Source organism: Balaenoptera physalus (assembly GCF_965194825.1).
Source record: "Balaenoptera physalus genome assembly, chromosome: 20".
In the NCBI taxonomy this organism is placed as follows: Eukaryota; Metazoa; Chordata; class Mammalia; order Artiodactyla; family Balaenopteridae; genus Balaenoptera; species Balaenoptera physalus.
Genome location: NC_138901.1, coordinates 18,226,409 through 18,242,374, shown reverse-complemented (window position 1 = coordinate 18,242,374; position 15,966 = coordinate 18,226,409). Strand labels below are relative to the sequence as shown.

The window sequence follows — 15,966 nt, the reverse complement described above, 5'->3', positions numbered from 1 at the left end:
CCTGGGCTCGGCCCCCTGCCTCCCTCTTCCACTCCCTGCCCCATCAGCCCTCCTGGGGCCAGTCCCATCCCACTCAGTTTCACGCAAATGCTTTCTGCTTGTCCACCCAGTTAAGTCTCAATTCTTTCGCTTGGCATTTAAGGGCGCTCCTCTGGCCCCAGGGCCTTCTTCGCAGCCTAACCTGCTACTTTCCCAGGCCCTGCGCCCCAGCCAAACTGAACTGTTCCCTCAACACACCCTGCACATGCCTCCCCAGGCCCTCTGCTCAGCAGGCCCTTCCTCCCAACCTCCAGCTGCTCATTTTTTAAAGACCCACCAAAAGTGTTCATTTTTTAAAGACTCACCAAAAATGCCACCTCTTCTGGGAAGTTTTCCCTGGCCGGCCACAACCAGATGCCATTTCTCTGACCCTGCAGCTCCGCTTCAGCTCTGCCAGTGTCTCACGTGTCCCCTGTATCATGGTCATCTGCGTCTTTTCCTGCCTGTAACTCTCTGAGGACAGTTACGTGGCTTATAAACGTCTGGAATGATGGTTCTCCCCTCCCCCAGCAGCAGGCCTGGAGCCCGCTCAGGGCCAGCCCGGGCCTCCGTAGAGAATGGGATGTACCAGGCATGGCTTCCTTCCTGTTCCTGGGAGGGTGGAGGGCCCACGTGCCAGGGCTGAGTGCTGAGCGCCAAGGGTCTCTAACCTGCCCCTGGCCCTACTCTCTCCTCCCAGCGCCCCCGCATAACCATCTCTTCTCTTATTTCCATCAGCAGCCAAACTACTGGAGTTTCAAGGTCAGTGTGTGGTGCTTCTGCGTCCGTGACAACCGCATGTGCTCTCCCGCCCCTGCCCCTCCCTGCACATGCTTTGCACAAGGTTGTGCATCTGCAAGGGACCGTCTGGTGTGGGTGGTGGGCCTTGGGACTGCAGGCTGGGTCTGCTGCTTTGAGAGAGCCTGGGTTCGCCTGCCAGGGGCTTGTGGATCCAGCGTGGGAGTTTGTGCCACCCCTGCTGGGGATCTGGGCTGGGGATGCTCAGGCTTCCCCAGGACATAAAGAGCATTTGGGAATGAGAGAGGCATTTTCCCCAGCCTGAAGGCACTGCTGGCTCCAGGGGAGGGAAGTGGACCTCATGATCTTACTGAGGGCCTTGTTCTCTGAACTCAGACTTCATCTTCCAGGGAGGCCCTGTGACTATAATGGGCCCCTCATCCCTTTCTTACTTTCCACTATGGGGAGCTGGTCAGTGCCAGGCAAGAGACCCACAGACTTACACCTCCAAACCCTTTGCCCAAGTGCAGGGCTGGGCTCAGGGATGGTGCCTTCCTGCCTCCTCTGGAGAGTTTGGACCATCCACAGCTGGAGAGATGTCTGTCCCCTCCAAGGGCATCCTGCTGACCCCCGAGGAACCACGCTCCTGGACCTCCTCTTCTCTGGCACCAGACTCAGAACCAAACTGAGTTAGACTGCTGCTTGCGTCCTGGAGTCTCCGGTCCCTCAAATCCTGGGCATCGTGACAGGGGGTGGGAGGTATACATTCCAGACTCCCCCAGTGTCATCTTGCTCCAAGCGTCTTGTTTGCATGCATCCTCCCAGAGAAAAGTCCTTGAATCAGAGAATCACGGAATTGTAGAGTCGTGGCATCAGGCATATAGCCTTTTTGGAGGAAGCAGTAGAGTGTAGTGGTTCAATGCACAGGGCCAAGGGCCAGGCTGTCTGGTGGTGAATTCCAGTCTGCTACTAACTAGCTGGGTGACCTGGGGCAAGTTACATAATTCTCTGAGCCTTGGTTTCTCCTCCATAAAATGGAACAGTATCTACCTCATAGAGTTGTTGTAAAGGTAGAAGAAACACGAGACTGCATGTCCTAAGCACAGTGCCTGGCTCATGGTGAGCCTTACCTCATAAGCTACTAGCATCCTGGATACCGACTTGATTCCCAGCTCAGAATCACCTTGGGAACTTGTCAAAAACCTTGAACCCCAGGCTCCAAGTCCCAGAGATTCAGATTTAGTGAATGTGGGGCACTGGAAAGAGTGTTTTTAAAAGCTCCCAAGTGATTCTGTCCTAGCCTGTGGACAGCTTTTGGGAATCTCAGATCCTAGTCTGACTGCCCCACTCAGGGTTCCGTCTGCCGATCTCTGACCAGGAGTCAACAGTGCCTCACTGGAGCATCTCCAGGGACCGGTGCTCACTGCTTCCGATCTTTGGGAAGCCCTTTCCTATCTTTGGAGAGCTCCGCTTAAATTACTGTTTTGTTCTCTTGCCATCTCCCTCTAGTCAGGAAGTCCTTCTGGATGTCTCACTTTTTTTCTACTCTGTTGTCCCAGCCCAGGGCTGGAGAGACATGCTAATGGGCTTTCTCTCTTCTCAAGAGGGTTTTCTACAAAGGCTGTGAGAATGGAAAGGTGCCCAGGAGGCCAGGATGGAAACAGGAACTGGTGGGGCAGGGAATGTGGGCATCTCTTCTTGCAGGGTTCCCTGGGCTGCCTTCTCAGTCCCTAGGATCCCTGCCCCTCCTTCATTCTGGCCCCTGTTCCATCTTCTTATTGGCAACTGACTTGTGCCCCCCAGGCACTGTGGCCACCCCCTACTCTTCATCCCTGCTAGCTGCCTCATTTTGCCTGAATTCTGTAGCCCCTCATCCATACTAGCCTGGCAACCACTGACCTTCCAGTTGCCTGGCAACCTCATGACCACCAGACCAGGCCTGGTTCCCCACACTGGGAAGAGAGAAGGGCGTAGGCCGGCACTGGTGATCAGCCTAGAACTGAGCTGCAGGGTCCAAAGTCTGGGCACAGGCATCCCCCCAGTGGGTCCAGTTGCTACGCTGCCTCCCTCCTCCCCAGAACCATGCCCACCCGCTGGTCAAGGCATTGTGCTTGAGGCTGGATGCCCGCTAATGTCCCCAAATCTGACCTGCTCTATCTGCAAGCCCTTGAGGACACTTTGGGGACAGCTGGGCACACTGTCCATCAGAGGAAGATGCTCTCTCTTTTCGAGAGTGCTAATCCGACTGGAACATTAAATTGAGTTAATACGAAGATGGAGATTAATTAGGGGTTAATCAGGACTTGGGGATGGAGGGAGCTGAGGAGGAGAATAAATAATTCCTTTTTAGAGATACTTTTACTGTTTTTTAAAAAATGATAAAAATGATACATTCTGATTGTGCAAAGTTCACCCGGCAGAGAAATGTATAAAGTAGAAAGGGAATGCTCTGTCTCAACCCCAAGATAACCAATGTTAATGGTTTTGAATGATTTGTTGCTATTGAAGATAGGCAATTTATTTTATAGAAAAATACAATTGGGCAACATGATTTTTTTCTTGATAACATGTATATGTGTGATACATCTAATATATATATAATGTTACATAACAGGGAATGATGTAGATCTGATTCAGTATCTTTCTCCCTTAAATAGACGGGTTTCTGACAGCAACCAGGTTTGAGGGGAGGGGCTGGGGCAGACTGACAGGAGCTGTGGCCCTGAGTGACAGCCCCAGCTTTCAGCCAAAAGTAGGCTCTTGATATGCAATTGAAATCAGGGTGTCCCCTCTCCCAAGGAGAGAGTAATTGAGCTGTCCCTGGGGCAGGGAATGGTCACTGGGTGACACCCTTCCCTAGCTCCAGCCAGATATCACCCTCAGCTGTGGCTTCAGGGCAAGGGGCTGCTATGTTGGTACTGGAGGAGGCTTTTCTGGGAGGCTAGCCAGGCAGGTTGGCTGTGTGGCAGCATGTGCCATGCAGGGAGGGGCTGAGGCCTGGCACTTATGCCATGTGCTCGTGTGGGCTGAGCATGTGCACTGCATGTACTAGGCAGGTAGTCTGTGTGAAACTGGGGTCCACCTGGCTTTGGGAGGTTTGGGGTGGTTCTCCCAGTCACTCTAAGTCCAGGACATTGTTCCCAGCTCTGTGAGGGCCCATACCTCCCAGAGCTGGGATCCTGGGGTCCCTAGCTCTCTGCTTTCTCCCTGCTTCCCGCCCCCACCCCAACCCTCTGAACTCCACGAAGGATAAGTTCATCGCTCGCGCATCCGCCCCTTAATTAATGTCTGGAACTAATGCCCCAATTTGCTCAACGATTCTGCTGCTCACCTCGGTGACAAATTTGTGTTGTTGTTCTTTGGAAGCTTAAAATAGCAGGCGTGCCCATGGCTCCCGCTCAGATGGTTTCTTGTCTGGCTTCCCAGGGTGCCTGAGTCCTTTGCCCACTGCTTACCTAATGGGTGTCCTGGGGAGGCCAAGGCCCCAAGAGGTTGGGGAACTCTCCTGCAGCCACACAGCGAGTCTGGAATCCAGAAGACCCTCCTGTGTGTGTGTGTGTGTGTGTGTGTGTGTGTGTGTGTGTGTGTGTGTGTGTGTGTGTGTCTCGCTGGCTGGCTGGCTGGCTGGGGCTCCCTGAGCCTGGATGGGGGCAGTGGGCAGAGAGAAGGGGTCATTCCTGGTTCCTCTTGCCCCGCCCTGCCCCTGCAGACCCGCAGCTCGCGCCACACTCAGGGAGCCCAGCCTGGGCTGGCAGACCAGGCGGCCAAGCTGTCATACGCCTCGGCTGAGTCACTGGAGACCATGTCGGAGGCGGAGCTGCCCCTGGGCTTCAGTAGGATGAACCGCTTCCGACAGAGCCTGCCCCTCTCCCGCTCAACCAGCCAGACCAAGCTGCGCTCACCAGGTACTGCTGCCCATCTTCCCTCCAGGCTACTGGCTCCTCCCTCTGCTCTGCTCACCCTGGAGCCCTCTCCATCCCCTTCATCACTCCCTCTCTCCTCAACCATCTTTCTAGTAAGCCTCTGGCTCCCTTCCCCCATACCCATCTTCCCCCCCCTACCCCCTACCCCCAGCAATCTCCTCCCCACAAGGCCTCTCCCTCCTCTGCGGCTCCCTTCCCAACTTTCCTCCACTTCTCTCTTCCCTCACTTCTCTCTCCCTCAGCAGCCCCTGCCCTGTTCCTCTCTCTACAAGTCTCCTCTCTCCCTTAGGCTTCTCTCTCACCCCCTTCAGCAGCCCCCGTTTCCTTCATCCCCTCCCTTCTCACCTCCCTCCCCCTCAGCAACCACTCACTCTCGGTTTCTGCCCCACCTGCTCCTGCCCCCAATTCCATTTCCTCATCCAGACTCCAACCTGCCTGGGGTCGAGGAGGTGCCTTAAGGGGCCGGCAGCATGAGGAGTGCCTGGGTGCACCTGCACTCCGGGGCGGCATCCGGCCTCAGACCCTGCCTCTGCGGGACCAGCGCGGCTCCCCAAGGCTCCCCGGGCCGCCGGCGTGGTGGTGATAGCCGCCCTGACAGCGAGGGCGGCGTCTCCTTCGCAGGGGTGCTGTTCCTGCAGTTCGGGGAGGAGACTCGGCGCGTGCACATCACGCACGAGGTCAGCAGCCTGGACACGCTGCACGCACTCATCGCGCACATGTTCCCGCAGAAGCTCACCATGGGCATGCTGAAGTCGCCCAACACAGCCATCCTCATCAAGGACGAGGCTCGCAACGTCTTCTACGAGTTGGAGGACGTCCGGTGGGCGTGGCCCCGGGGGGGGATGGGGTGGGCCTCCCCAGACTCCTCCTCTGAGGGGGGTTCGACGCCGCAGGTCATTCCCCAGCCGCCTCCTGACCCAACCTCAGCCCTTCCCCTCTCCTCCCGGAGCCCTACCGGCCCGCCCCCTTCTTCGGTCATCCCGGCCCCACCCCCTCCCTTTAAATCATCCACCCCAGCTGATTGGCCTTGGCTTGAGCTAACCTGAAAATGGCTCGTGAGGCCGAGGAGGTGTACGGGGTGGAAGCTGCTGAGTGTGTGTGTGTTGGGGGCAGGCAGCCCGAGGCACGAGACCCACTGAGCAAGGAGTTAGGAAGGGGTTGGGGCTCGTGGCCCTTCTTGTCCACCCCTCTTCCGTCTGCCTGGAGTAGCTTCCCCTCCTCATCACAGGGCTGGGGGATGGTGACCCTCTGCACCCCTCCCTCTCCCAGGGACATCCAGGACCGCAGTATTATCAAGATCTATAGGAAGGAGCCACTCTACGCCGCTTTCCCTGGCTCACACCTCACCAACGGGGACCTCCGGGTATGGCTGGGGAGGCCCAGGGCATTGGGGAGGCTGGGCAGATGGGGTCCAGGAGCACAGAGTCTAGTCACTTGTCACCAGGGACAGCTGTGGAGAAGGGAATGTGGAGGCTGAAGCAGAGGGTGGCCTCCCTTAATTGTGGAGTCCGGGAGGAGTCCTTCCCCACATCTGCCACTTTCCCCTCCTGTCCGATCAGATTTCTCGAACCCGGCTCTAAATATTCTAGGAGACCTCTCTCAGGAACCACCCCTCACCTTTTCGCTTCCCATCCCCCACCATAGGGTGGGCTGGGGGTCGCTCCTCTGGTGCCTCTCCCTCCACCACTTCTTCCTCCGTGCTGGGAGCCCTGAAGGGAAAGGGGCCCAAGATGCAGCAGGAGGGTGGGAAGGCAGAGAACAGAAGGGACTTCCTAAGCGTCAGGGGGGAGCTGCTGGCTCCTCAAGTAAGAAGCAAGGGATCCCCCTTTGTGACCAGCCCTGTGGGGTTCGGGGGCTGTCTTCTGCACAGAGAGAGATGGTGTATGCGTCGCGGGAGTCGTCGCCCACGCGGCGCCTCAACAACCTGTCGCCGGCGCCGCACCTGGCCTCCGGTTCGCCGCCGCCGGGGCTACCGTCGGGGTTGCCGTCGGGCTCGCCGTCGCGCTCGCGCCTGTCGTACGCCGGGGGGCGCCCGCCCTCCTACGCCGGCAGCCCCGTGCACCACGCGGCCGAGCGGCTGGGAAGCGCCCCCGCCGCCCCGGGCGTTAGCCCGAGCCCCAGCGCCATCCTGGAGCGGCGCGACGTGAAGCCGGATGAGGACCTGGCGGGCAAGGCGGGCGGCATGGTGCTGGTGAAGGGCGAGGGCCTCTACGCCGACCCCTACGGACTGCTCCACGAGGGCCGCCTGAGCCTGGCCGCGGCCGCCGGCGACCCATTCGCCTACCCGGGCGCCGGTGGCCTGTACAAGCGCGGCTCGGTGCGCTCACTCAGCACCTACTCGGCCGCCGCGCTGCAGTCCGACCTGGAGGACTCGCTGTACAAGGCGGCGGCCGGAGGCGGCCCGCTCTACGGCGACGGCTACGGCTTCCGCCTGCCGCCCTCGTCGCCGCAGAAGCTGGCCGACGTGGCTGCGCCCCCCGGGGGCCCCCCGCCGCCGCACAGCCCCTACTCGGGGCCGCCCAGCCGCGGCTCGCCGGTGCGCCAGTCCTTCCGCAAGGACTCAGGCTCCTCGTCAGTCTTCGCCGAGAGCCCCGGAGGCAAGACCCGCAGCACCGGGGGCTCCTCGACGGCTGGAGCCCCCCCTCCCGAGCTCTTCCCCGGGCCTGGGGAGCGCCCGCTCGTTGGGTTCGGGCCGCCTGTGCCAGCCAAGGACACGGAGACCAGGTGAGGGACGCTGGCGAGGCCCGGGGCTGCGCGGGTAGGGTGGGGAGAGGGGGCACGGCAGAGTCCGTGGCAGATTGTGTCCTGGACTCTTGAGAGCCGGGAATCCTTGTAGACCCGGAGTAGCCTTGAGGGGTCGCCAGAGTATGTTGGCCGTGGGAGGGAAGGCACTGGAAAGACGTTTCATCTGCAAGGCCTGAGAGCTGGACGAGAGGGCCCCAGACAAGGACCCTGGAGACCTGGGTTTGCATCCGGTCCCTGAGCCTCAGTTTCCCCAACTAAAATTGAGGCGGAAGTAGAACTCTTTATTTAGTGCTTTTCCTGCTCAGACACAGAATGTGCCGCCATGAGAGCTGTCCAGCACAGGGCCGGCTGAAGTCCACTGGGGAGGGGGTGCTGGTAAGAAGTGGGGATGGGGAGAGAGGCACATTTCTTTAAGTAGCCTCCGAGCTGGGGAACTCTTGCCCATCGTTCAGCTCCCTGCTAAGGGTGCAAGGCTGGAGGAAGTAACCAGGGCACTGAGCTGCCCCCCTCTGCCCTCAAGCAGCACTGCTAAGAGATGAGAAGAAACGATCCATTCACACAGCTTTCTTGTGGCCTGTGTGCCAGGCACTGCACTGGCCACTGTTTATGCCAAGCTGAGCAAACACGGTTCCTGCCCTGCCTAGTGACGGAGACACAGCAAAAAATACTTGTTCTTCCCTTGGGAGGGTGTACTCCTCAAGGCTGTTGGGGGCTCTGGGATGGCTTCAGAGAAGAGGGTAGGGAGGAGGGCATGCTGGCAGGGGGAATACATGTGCAGAGACCCAGAGTGGCCTGGGTGGGGCCCATTAGGGAGCCAGTGATGAGAGATGAGTCTGGAGAGGGAGGGGGTGACTGTCAGATGGGGAAGGGCCTTTCCAATGTTGGGGGTAGGCTGTGGATCCTTAGGCAGTGGGACCCTTTGAATTGTCTGTGTGCTGGTGGCTGGGGAGGGAATGGTATTTCCTCTAATTATCAATCTTAGGAATGGGGCGCTGGGCAGGAGGGACCCCATGCCCAGAGATGGGGTTGCTCAAAGCCACCGTCTTCCCCAGGGAGCGCATGGAGGCCATGGAGAAGCAAATTGCCAGCCTCACCGGCCTGGTGCAGAGCGCCCTACTGCGAGGTTCGGAGCCAGAGACCCCCAGGTGAGGTTCTTCTCCCAACACCACTGCCAAGGCATGTGGTTGGGCGAGAGGGAGGGAAAGTGAGCAGCAGGAGCCCTGGGCTCAGCTCAGCCAGTGTCTCATCATCTTGCCCTGGATGAGTCGCCTCCCTTCTCTGGGACTCCGTCCTGAGATCAGGGGACTGGAGGAGTTTATGTTAAGGTCTCATCCAGCTTTGACAGTCTGGGGCCTGGACCCCCTGATGGCCATCTTTTCCCTGTGCCACAGTGAGAAGATCGAAGGCTCCAATGGAGCAGCCACCCCCTCAGCACGTGAGTGACCCTTCTCCCCTCCCCCACAGGTTCTTGCCCTCTCTGAGCCTCAGATGCCTAATCTGTAAAGTGGCTACATCACCAGGCTTCAATGGATAAATGAGTAGTCACCTTAGACCAAGATGCCTTCGCTCCGGCGCTTTGCTCCTCGCAGAGGGCTGACCACTAGTTGGGGCAGGGAGCCAGAGCCACGTCTCTCTGTGGCTGCTGTGTGGGGTCAGGAGTGGGGAGGACTTTACCCCAGGCTCACGATTTCTTCCCTTTCTCCCATCCTCGTGTTCCCTGTGTGCAGCCTGCGGGTCAGGCAGCCGGAGCAGCGGGGCCACCCCAGTGTCCGGCCCTCCCCCGCCCTCGGCCAGCAGCACGCCTGCGGGGCAGCCCACTGCCATCAACCGTTTGCAGATGCAGCTACACCTGCGTGGCCTGCAGAACAGCACCAATGACCTGCGCAGCCAGCTTCAGCAATTGCGGAAGCTCCAGGTACCACCCTCTCCGGGGCGTCGCCCTGTACCCCGCTTCCTCAAACCCCGCCCCCTAAAACCCCGCCCCGCCAGAACCCGCCCACGAAACTCCTTCCCGCGAGTCTGCCCCATCCCGAGGCCCTCCGCCGCTCACTGGGCTGCTCTCAGAAACCCTCCTCGAACTCTCGCCACCTCGCTGAGTCTCTACTCCCTCACCACGCCCCCATCCCTCGCCCGGGTCCCCCTCACTGAGCCCTCTTGCCCCTTTCCTGAATCCTCACCGCTCTCCGGAAGCCCCAATCCACCTCACTGAGCCCCCTTCTCCTGTCAGTATTCCTCAGGGCAGTCCCTGTCCCTTCCTGCCCCGCATTCTCTACCCCCTCCCCTCCCTTGGGCGGAAGCCCTTCCCCCAGATCCCCTCAGCTCTCCCTTCCTGAGCCCGCACAGTCTTCCCGGGCCTGCCCCGCCTGGCAGATGGTCCCACCAGTCAGGAGCCTGGCATCGCTGTGCCCGCTCCTCGAGAGTATCCCAGGGCCCGTCAGGTGAGAATAATGAGTAGAGACAGGCTGGAGAGGGGGCAGAGAGTTGCCATCTGGGCAATGGGTAAGATCTCGCCCACCCCCACCTTTGCCCCAACTCGGCCTTAGAACTCGGTTTTCCCGGCCCAGCCACGGAAGCTCTATCAAACCCCAGTGCTTGAGTCCTTCGTCGAAGCCATAGCCATGCAGCCGCAAGGTGGGCAGGGCCCTAGGTAGGGCCACCCCTTGCCCCCCAAATATCCGCTACCCCGTTCTCCTGCCTCTATATTTCCCCAGACGAAACATTGTCCTCCGCCCCCCACCATCTTACCCCTTCGCTGCAGCTAACCGCCACGGCCATGCAGCTGCACCTTCTGCACGGCCCAACTTGGCACTCCTCCCCCCACTATCCCAGGCCGTTCTCCTCCTGCTTCTATTCTTCCCCAGAACTAAGCCCTCGGCCTGTGCCCCCCCACCATCCCACCCTTTCACTGCTGCTCACGGCCACAGCCGAGCATTGGTATCTTCCGTGGAGCTTGCCCCGCGTCGGGCTCTCCTCTGCCTGCCTCTTCCTAGCCCTCTCCCGGCTGCGCGCCTCCGTTCCCTCCCACCCCTGTCCATCGGTCCTTCTGCGTCCCGCAGCTACAGAACCTGGAGTCTTTGCGCGCGCTGCTGAAGGGCACGGAGGCGGAGCTGAGCATGCGCGTGTCGGAGGCGGCGCGGCGGCAGGAGGACCCGCTGCAGCGGCAGCGCACCCTAGTGGAGGAGGAGCGGCTGCGCTACCTCAACGACGAGGAGCTCATTACCCAGCAGCTCAAGTGAGGCTGGGCGCAGCTTTGGAGGGAGGGCTGGGGGTGCGGCCTGGGTGGCCGGCAACCTGGTTTCACGGGGAGGTGAAGCTCCCTTCCTTCTGAATCACAGGTGACGTTCTGAAGCCTGATTTCCTTCTCCTCTGTGGCCTGATTTCTCTGTGACCCACAAACCTTTGACCATCTGGCACAATTCCTGTTTTCTTTTTTTCTGGCTTGATGCCTGCTTTTGCTATGGTCTTGCTGCCTAATGGTCCACAGTCTGGTTTCCCCGTGGCCTGCAGCCTTACTCTCATGCGTCCAGCTGCCCGATGTCACTCTGCCCTCTGCCTGCTTTCATTCTGGCCTGTGACCCGTGCAAGCTGACCCTCGAGTATTCAGGTGGAGCTTTCAGGTGTGGCCAGCTTGGTCAGCTTGGTGCTGACCAGTCACAGTTGCCACCACTCCAAGTCTCTGATCTCTGAGACTAGGTATAGCCAAGGAGAACCCTCCTCCCGTCCTAGTGCAGCTGAAACAGGGCTCCAGGAATAGAGAACACCCCACCCCCAAATGCTTAGACATGGAAGGGTTAACAGAAGACAGTCCTCTGATCCAAATTTAGCAAATGGCTGTCTGGCCAAGATTCGATTGTCTGGCACCATTGAAGGGAGAAGCTGCCTGCCGCTGTCCATCCACTGAGTGAGCAGACCCAGCCCACTGCCGCCTTCCCTGGTCAGTCCCTGGGGTCTGAGACAGAGGCCCTGCTCCTCCATCTGGTCTCCCTCTTGGTGGTACAGGGTACAAGGGGCCTGAGGTCCAGCTCCAACACTGAGAGGCTGTTCGATCACGACAGTTTTTGCCCGTCTCTGCACTTCAGCTTCCTCACCTGTGCCCAGTATTAAGATTTTCGCAATCCTTTCCAGAGAGGACTTGGATTCTACTGGTCAGCGACTCGGAGCCGGGGAGGCTGCTCAGAGGGGCCCAGCTTTCTCACCAAGGTCATAATTGGCTGTATCACTTGCAAGGCGCTACTTGAAAAGGGTCCCTGCTCCTCAGTCTTGGGCTCACAGCCTATAAGTACATGTGCTTTTCAGTGATGCACAGGGCAAAGATTCTCATGACCCCTTGTGGCTGAGATGAAATAAGGGGCCATCCCACTTGGAAATAAGCTGGTGGCAGCCACTGCATCACCCCTAGTGTGACAGCTGAGTGACAACTCTTGTCAGATCTCCAAGTAGACTGATGGCTGCCACCCCCCCTTACCCAGGGAATTCCATTTACCCAACTTTCCTGTCCCCTTTTTGCCCCTTTTTATCCAGCACAGAGGAGCGGGGTTGGAATTTTCAAAAGGAACTTTACTGAGACATTAAAGGAAAATAAAAGGAAATATAAAAGTACAGAGGCAGAAGGGATGAAAGGATGTATTTATGCTCCTGTCATATGAGTGTCTGGTCCGCAGCTTCCTGGGGGCCTCAGTTCTCCAGGAGTACACAGACTCCCTACCCGCTGCCCTGTTATCAAACCCATTGCTCAGACTGCTCACTTGAGAGAGCTTGGGGGCTGATATATGCTTCCGGCAGGACTCTCCATCTACTTCGAAAGGAGTTCCTGCCTTTTTTTGAGTGGGGCCTGGGCTGCACACCAGCGCTGCAGTGGCTTCGGCTTGGCCAGGGGGACGTCCCTGCCCAGCTCCCATAGCCTCCTGGCATTAAGTCAGCCAGCAGGCCCATTCTTACCCCTGCTCTGGCTGCAGCCCCTGTACACTTGCTCTTGCTCGGCTTCACTCTGCCCCTTCCTTTTGCCCTGGCATCCTGCTGGAAGTAAAGGCTGATTCAGTGCTTCACTCAGCTTGGCTCACTCACCTGTCCTTCTAGCCAAGCACTTGAGCTCTGTCTAGACGTTGCCCTTAGGGAAAGCCTCTGCTGACTGAGACCTTTTGGCCTCTGGAGCATAATGTGACCCAACCCAGGACCAGCTTTGTAAGCATGTGACCTGTGTAATCGCACAGGGCCCCACACTTGTGAAGGCCCATGCTTGGTTTAATGCTCTGCTGTCACTATCTTGAAATTCTTAAGTTCGAAACTAGGGGCAAAATCTTCATTTTGCTTTGGGAACCCCAAATTATATAGCTGGTTCTGTCCTGACCCTCACCTCTCAACTCCTCTAGAACTAAATCTGGGTCTGGAAAGCCCCACTACTTTCTGATCCCAGTGTCTAGACTTGGGATGGTCTGGACTCACTTGCAGAGCCTGCCCAGGTTATGGGCCCCCAAACTTTGGCAGATGGTATGATCAGAAAATCGAGGTGCTAATTGAGCCTAAGGGGGGGGCCTTGTCCCTTCTGCCTGAGAGTTGCAGTGTTATTTCCTCCTGAAGGCTTACCTGAGTCCTCTTTTAAATGAAGGTCCCTTCCTCTGCAGAGTGATGTTTGGGAGTGACCGTTTTACAAAACTGGCCCACCCTGAGCCAGTCAGGTATCACACACATCAAAAGAGAGTTGTTCTTTCGCGTGTGGCGGAGTGAAGGCTGGGTGGGACAGTGGGTGGGTGTGGGGTGATGTTAGTCCAGTGTGGGAGGGAGATGCAGCAGAACCCAATGGCTGAAGTCAGACAGGAGTAGATCCTGCTTTGCCACAAAATAGTTGTGTGACCTTGGACAAGTTACTTAATCTCTCTGAGCCTCTTTTTGTTTTTTTTTAATGCCAAAGCCCATTGTTAGGGTAGCTTAGTTAGGGTAGCTAATTAATTAGTTAGGTTAGCTGCTGTAACAAATTGTATAATGGTTCAAAAGTAATCAATATACCTTTCTTTCTCATGGAACAGTATTGGTGGGTTAGCAGAATGGCTTTCCTCCATGCAGTCATTCAGGGACCCAGGCTAATGGAGGTTTTGCCATCTTCAATATGTGTCTTCCAAGATTATCCACAGGGTCATTGTCTTTCAACCAACAGGAAGGGGAAGTGAGCATGGAGGAGCTTACATGGGAGGTTTTTAGGGGCCAGGTCTGGAAGCAGCATGTACCCCTTCCACTCATATTCCATTCGCTAGACCTCAGTCGAATGGCCACTTCTACCTGCAAGGGAGGCTGGGAAATGTAGTCTAGTGTCTAAGCTACTGTTTGTCTGTGTGTAAACTGGAGGTAATAATGGTTCCCACTCGCAGGATTTGTTGTGAGGATTAAATAAGGTAAAGAAAGTGAGGAGATGAATGTGCACCTGGCAGGCCGTAAGCACTTAGTACAAGATAGCTCTTTAATTGGTACTGCTGACTCACAGCGTTTTGTCCTTGGCTCCAGTGTGATCTGTCTTTTCACCCGCTACTTGGATGAACATGTATAAAGCATGCTGATAAGATTTGCTGATGACACAGAGCTTTGAGGGGGAGCAAATCTGTTGGATGGTAGAACTGAGATTCAAAAGTTGTTCCTACATGGATTGTTGAGCTGAAATCCAACAGATGGGGTTTGACAGGAATGTATGTAGAGTCCCGCATGTGGGTCAGGGACATCAGTGACTCAAGTACACAACTGAGATGACCTACCTGGGCAGAGTTCCTTCTTTCACTTATTCATTCCTTCCATAATTATTTACCAGGCATTTATTCTGCTCCAGGCACCATGCCAGGTGCTGGAAATCAGAGATGAATCAGAAAGACATGGTGTCTGCCTGCCTAGAGTTGCTTAGCCCAGCAAACAGGAGCTCCAGGGAGGAAGCAGACCCCCAACCCCAAGTGTAGGGAAGGGGGGAGAGGTTGTAGGGAAGTGTAGGTGGGCGGAGGTGCGAAATGGAGTGTTCTAGGCAGAGGAAATGGCATTATAGAGGCCCAGGGAGAGCAGCACATACGAGGACCTCAGCAATTCTGGATGGTTCTAAACAAAAGCAGGCCAGACGAGGAGGACAGTGGATGTAGCTGGAGGGAAAACAAGAGCAGCTCCCAGGGACTGACCCTTTGCATTAGCTCATTTAATCCTCACAGTGGCCCCAGGAGGGAGGAACTCTTACCATCCCCATTTTTTTGGGTGAGGAAATTGAGACCTGGAGGCAGTCAGTAACCTGTCTAAGATCTCTGCTGGGTCGGGCAGAGCTGGGATTGGAATTTGGATCTGTCTGACTCCAGAGCCAAATTTTCAACTACTACCCTCATACTCTTCTTGGCTACATTGAAGAGTTTGGATTTTAGCCTCAAAATGTTGGGATCCATTTCGGGTTCAAAACAGGTGGTGGTGACTTGGTGGTCTGATTTACATTTTAGAAATATGGAGGGTTTTAAAATGACACAAGGGCTTCCCTGGTGGTGCAGTGGTTAAGAATCTGCCTACCAATGCAAGGGACACAGGTTCCAGCCCTGGTCCGGGAAGATCCCACATGCCGCGGAGCAACTAAGCCCGTGCGCCACAACTACTGAGCCTGTGCTCTAGAGCCCGTGCTCTAGAGCCCGTGAGCCACAACTACTGAGCCCACGCACCACAACTACTGAAGCCTGCGCACCTAGAGCCTGTGCTCTGCAACAAGAGAAGCCACCTCAGTGAGAAGCCCGTGCACCGCCACTAAGAGTAGCCCCCGCTCGCCACAACTAGAGAAAGCCTGAGCGCACCAACGAAGACCCAATGCAGCCAAAAATAAATAAATAAATTTTAAAAAAAGAAAAAAACCCCACAAGCTCAGCATAAACCATCTGAAAATTGAAAGCAGCTTTGTCATTGAGGAAAGAGGCTGAGCGTCTGGATCACTTGAGCAAAGGTAGATGGACGTGGCAGTGCCACCCTGAAAAAGAAGAGACTCTTTAGGAGCACATGCAACTGCCTCCAGTTCTCTGAAAAGCTGCCAATTTCTCTGCTGTGTCCTTGGCATAATGAGTATCAGAGGATGCAAGTTATCGGGAGGGAGATTTGGATTGATGTTGCTAAAGATCAGAACTTCAAAGAGGGGACCCAGGGCACCTGTTAGGGAGTGCCTCTGAAGTCTCATCTCTGAAGTTTGGCTTTCTGATTTCACTTGGGCTTGTGGCCTGGAGGATGGCTTTTAATTTTGATCTGATTGGTGGCCTGATTTCTTTCCAGCTGCCCAATTTCAGGGGGCTGGGCTGGGGCCAGAGGGGCTGAAAGGGTCTTTCTGTGGCTGCAGTGACCTGGAGAAGTCGGTGGAGAAGATCCAGAGGGACGTGTCCCACAACCACCGACTGGTGCCTGGGCCCGAGCTGGAAGAGAAGGCGCTGGTGCTGAAGCAGCTCGGGGAGACGCTGACTGAACTCAAGGGTGAGCCTGGGGGCACCTCTACCCCCACCCCACTGCCCATCCTCCCAGTCCTCGGAGCTGCTCCCTCCCCAGCTCACTCCTTCCCTTC

The 15,966-nt window shown here is 56.9% G+C and overlaps 1 protein-coding gene across 15 annotated transcripts in view; it reads left to right on the top strand.

Moving 5' to 3' along the window:
- SRCIN1 (SRC kinase signaling inhibitor 1) overlaps window positions 1-15,966 on the top strand; it is a 70,160-nt gene that overhangs the window by 35,172 nt on the left and 19,022 nt on the right. For 12 of the 15 annotated variants that reach the window (XR_014257360.1, XR_014257361.1, XM_082440565.1 and 9 more), the window contains 10 exons: window positions 757-780; window positions 4,466-4,661; window positions 5,301-5,499; window positions 5,949-6,042; window positions 6,550-7,403; window positions 8,477-8,569; window positions 8,816-8,859; window positions 9,152-9,339; window positions 10,481-10,656; window positions 15,748-15,878. Coding sequence is in view for 13 of the 15 variants with exons in the window: in XM_082440565.1 (XP_082296691.1) it covers window positions 757-780; window positions 4,466-4,661; window positions 5,301-5,499; window positions 5,949-6,042; window positions 6,550-7,403; window positions 8,477-8,569; window positions 8,816-8,859; window positions 9,152-9,339; window positions 10,481-10,656; window positions 15,748-15,878 (1,999 nt within the window). In the remaining 2 variants the exon portion in view is untranslated. The remainder of the gene's footprint in view (window positions 1-756; window positions 781-4,465; window positions 4,662-5,300; window positions 5,500-5,948; window positions 6,043-6,549; window positions 7,404-8,476; window positions 8,570-8,815; window positions 8,860-9,151; window positions 9,340-10,480; window positions 10,657-15,747; window positions 15,879-15,966) is intronic. The other 3 variants (XM_082440568.1, XM_082440564.1, XM_082440563.1) reach the window with 2 other exon arrangements.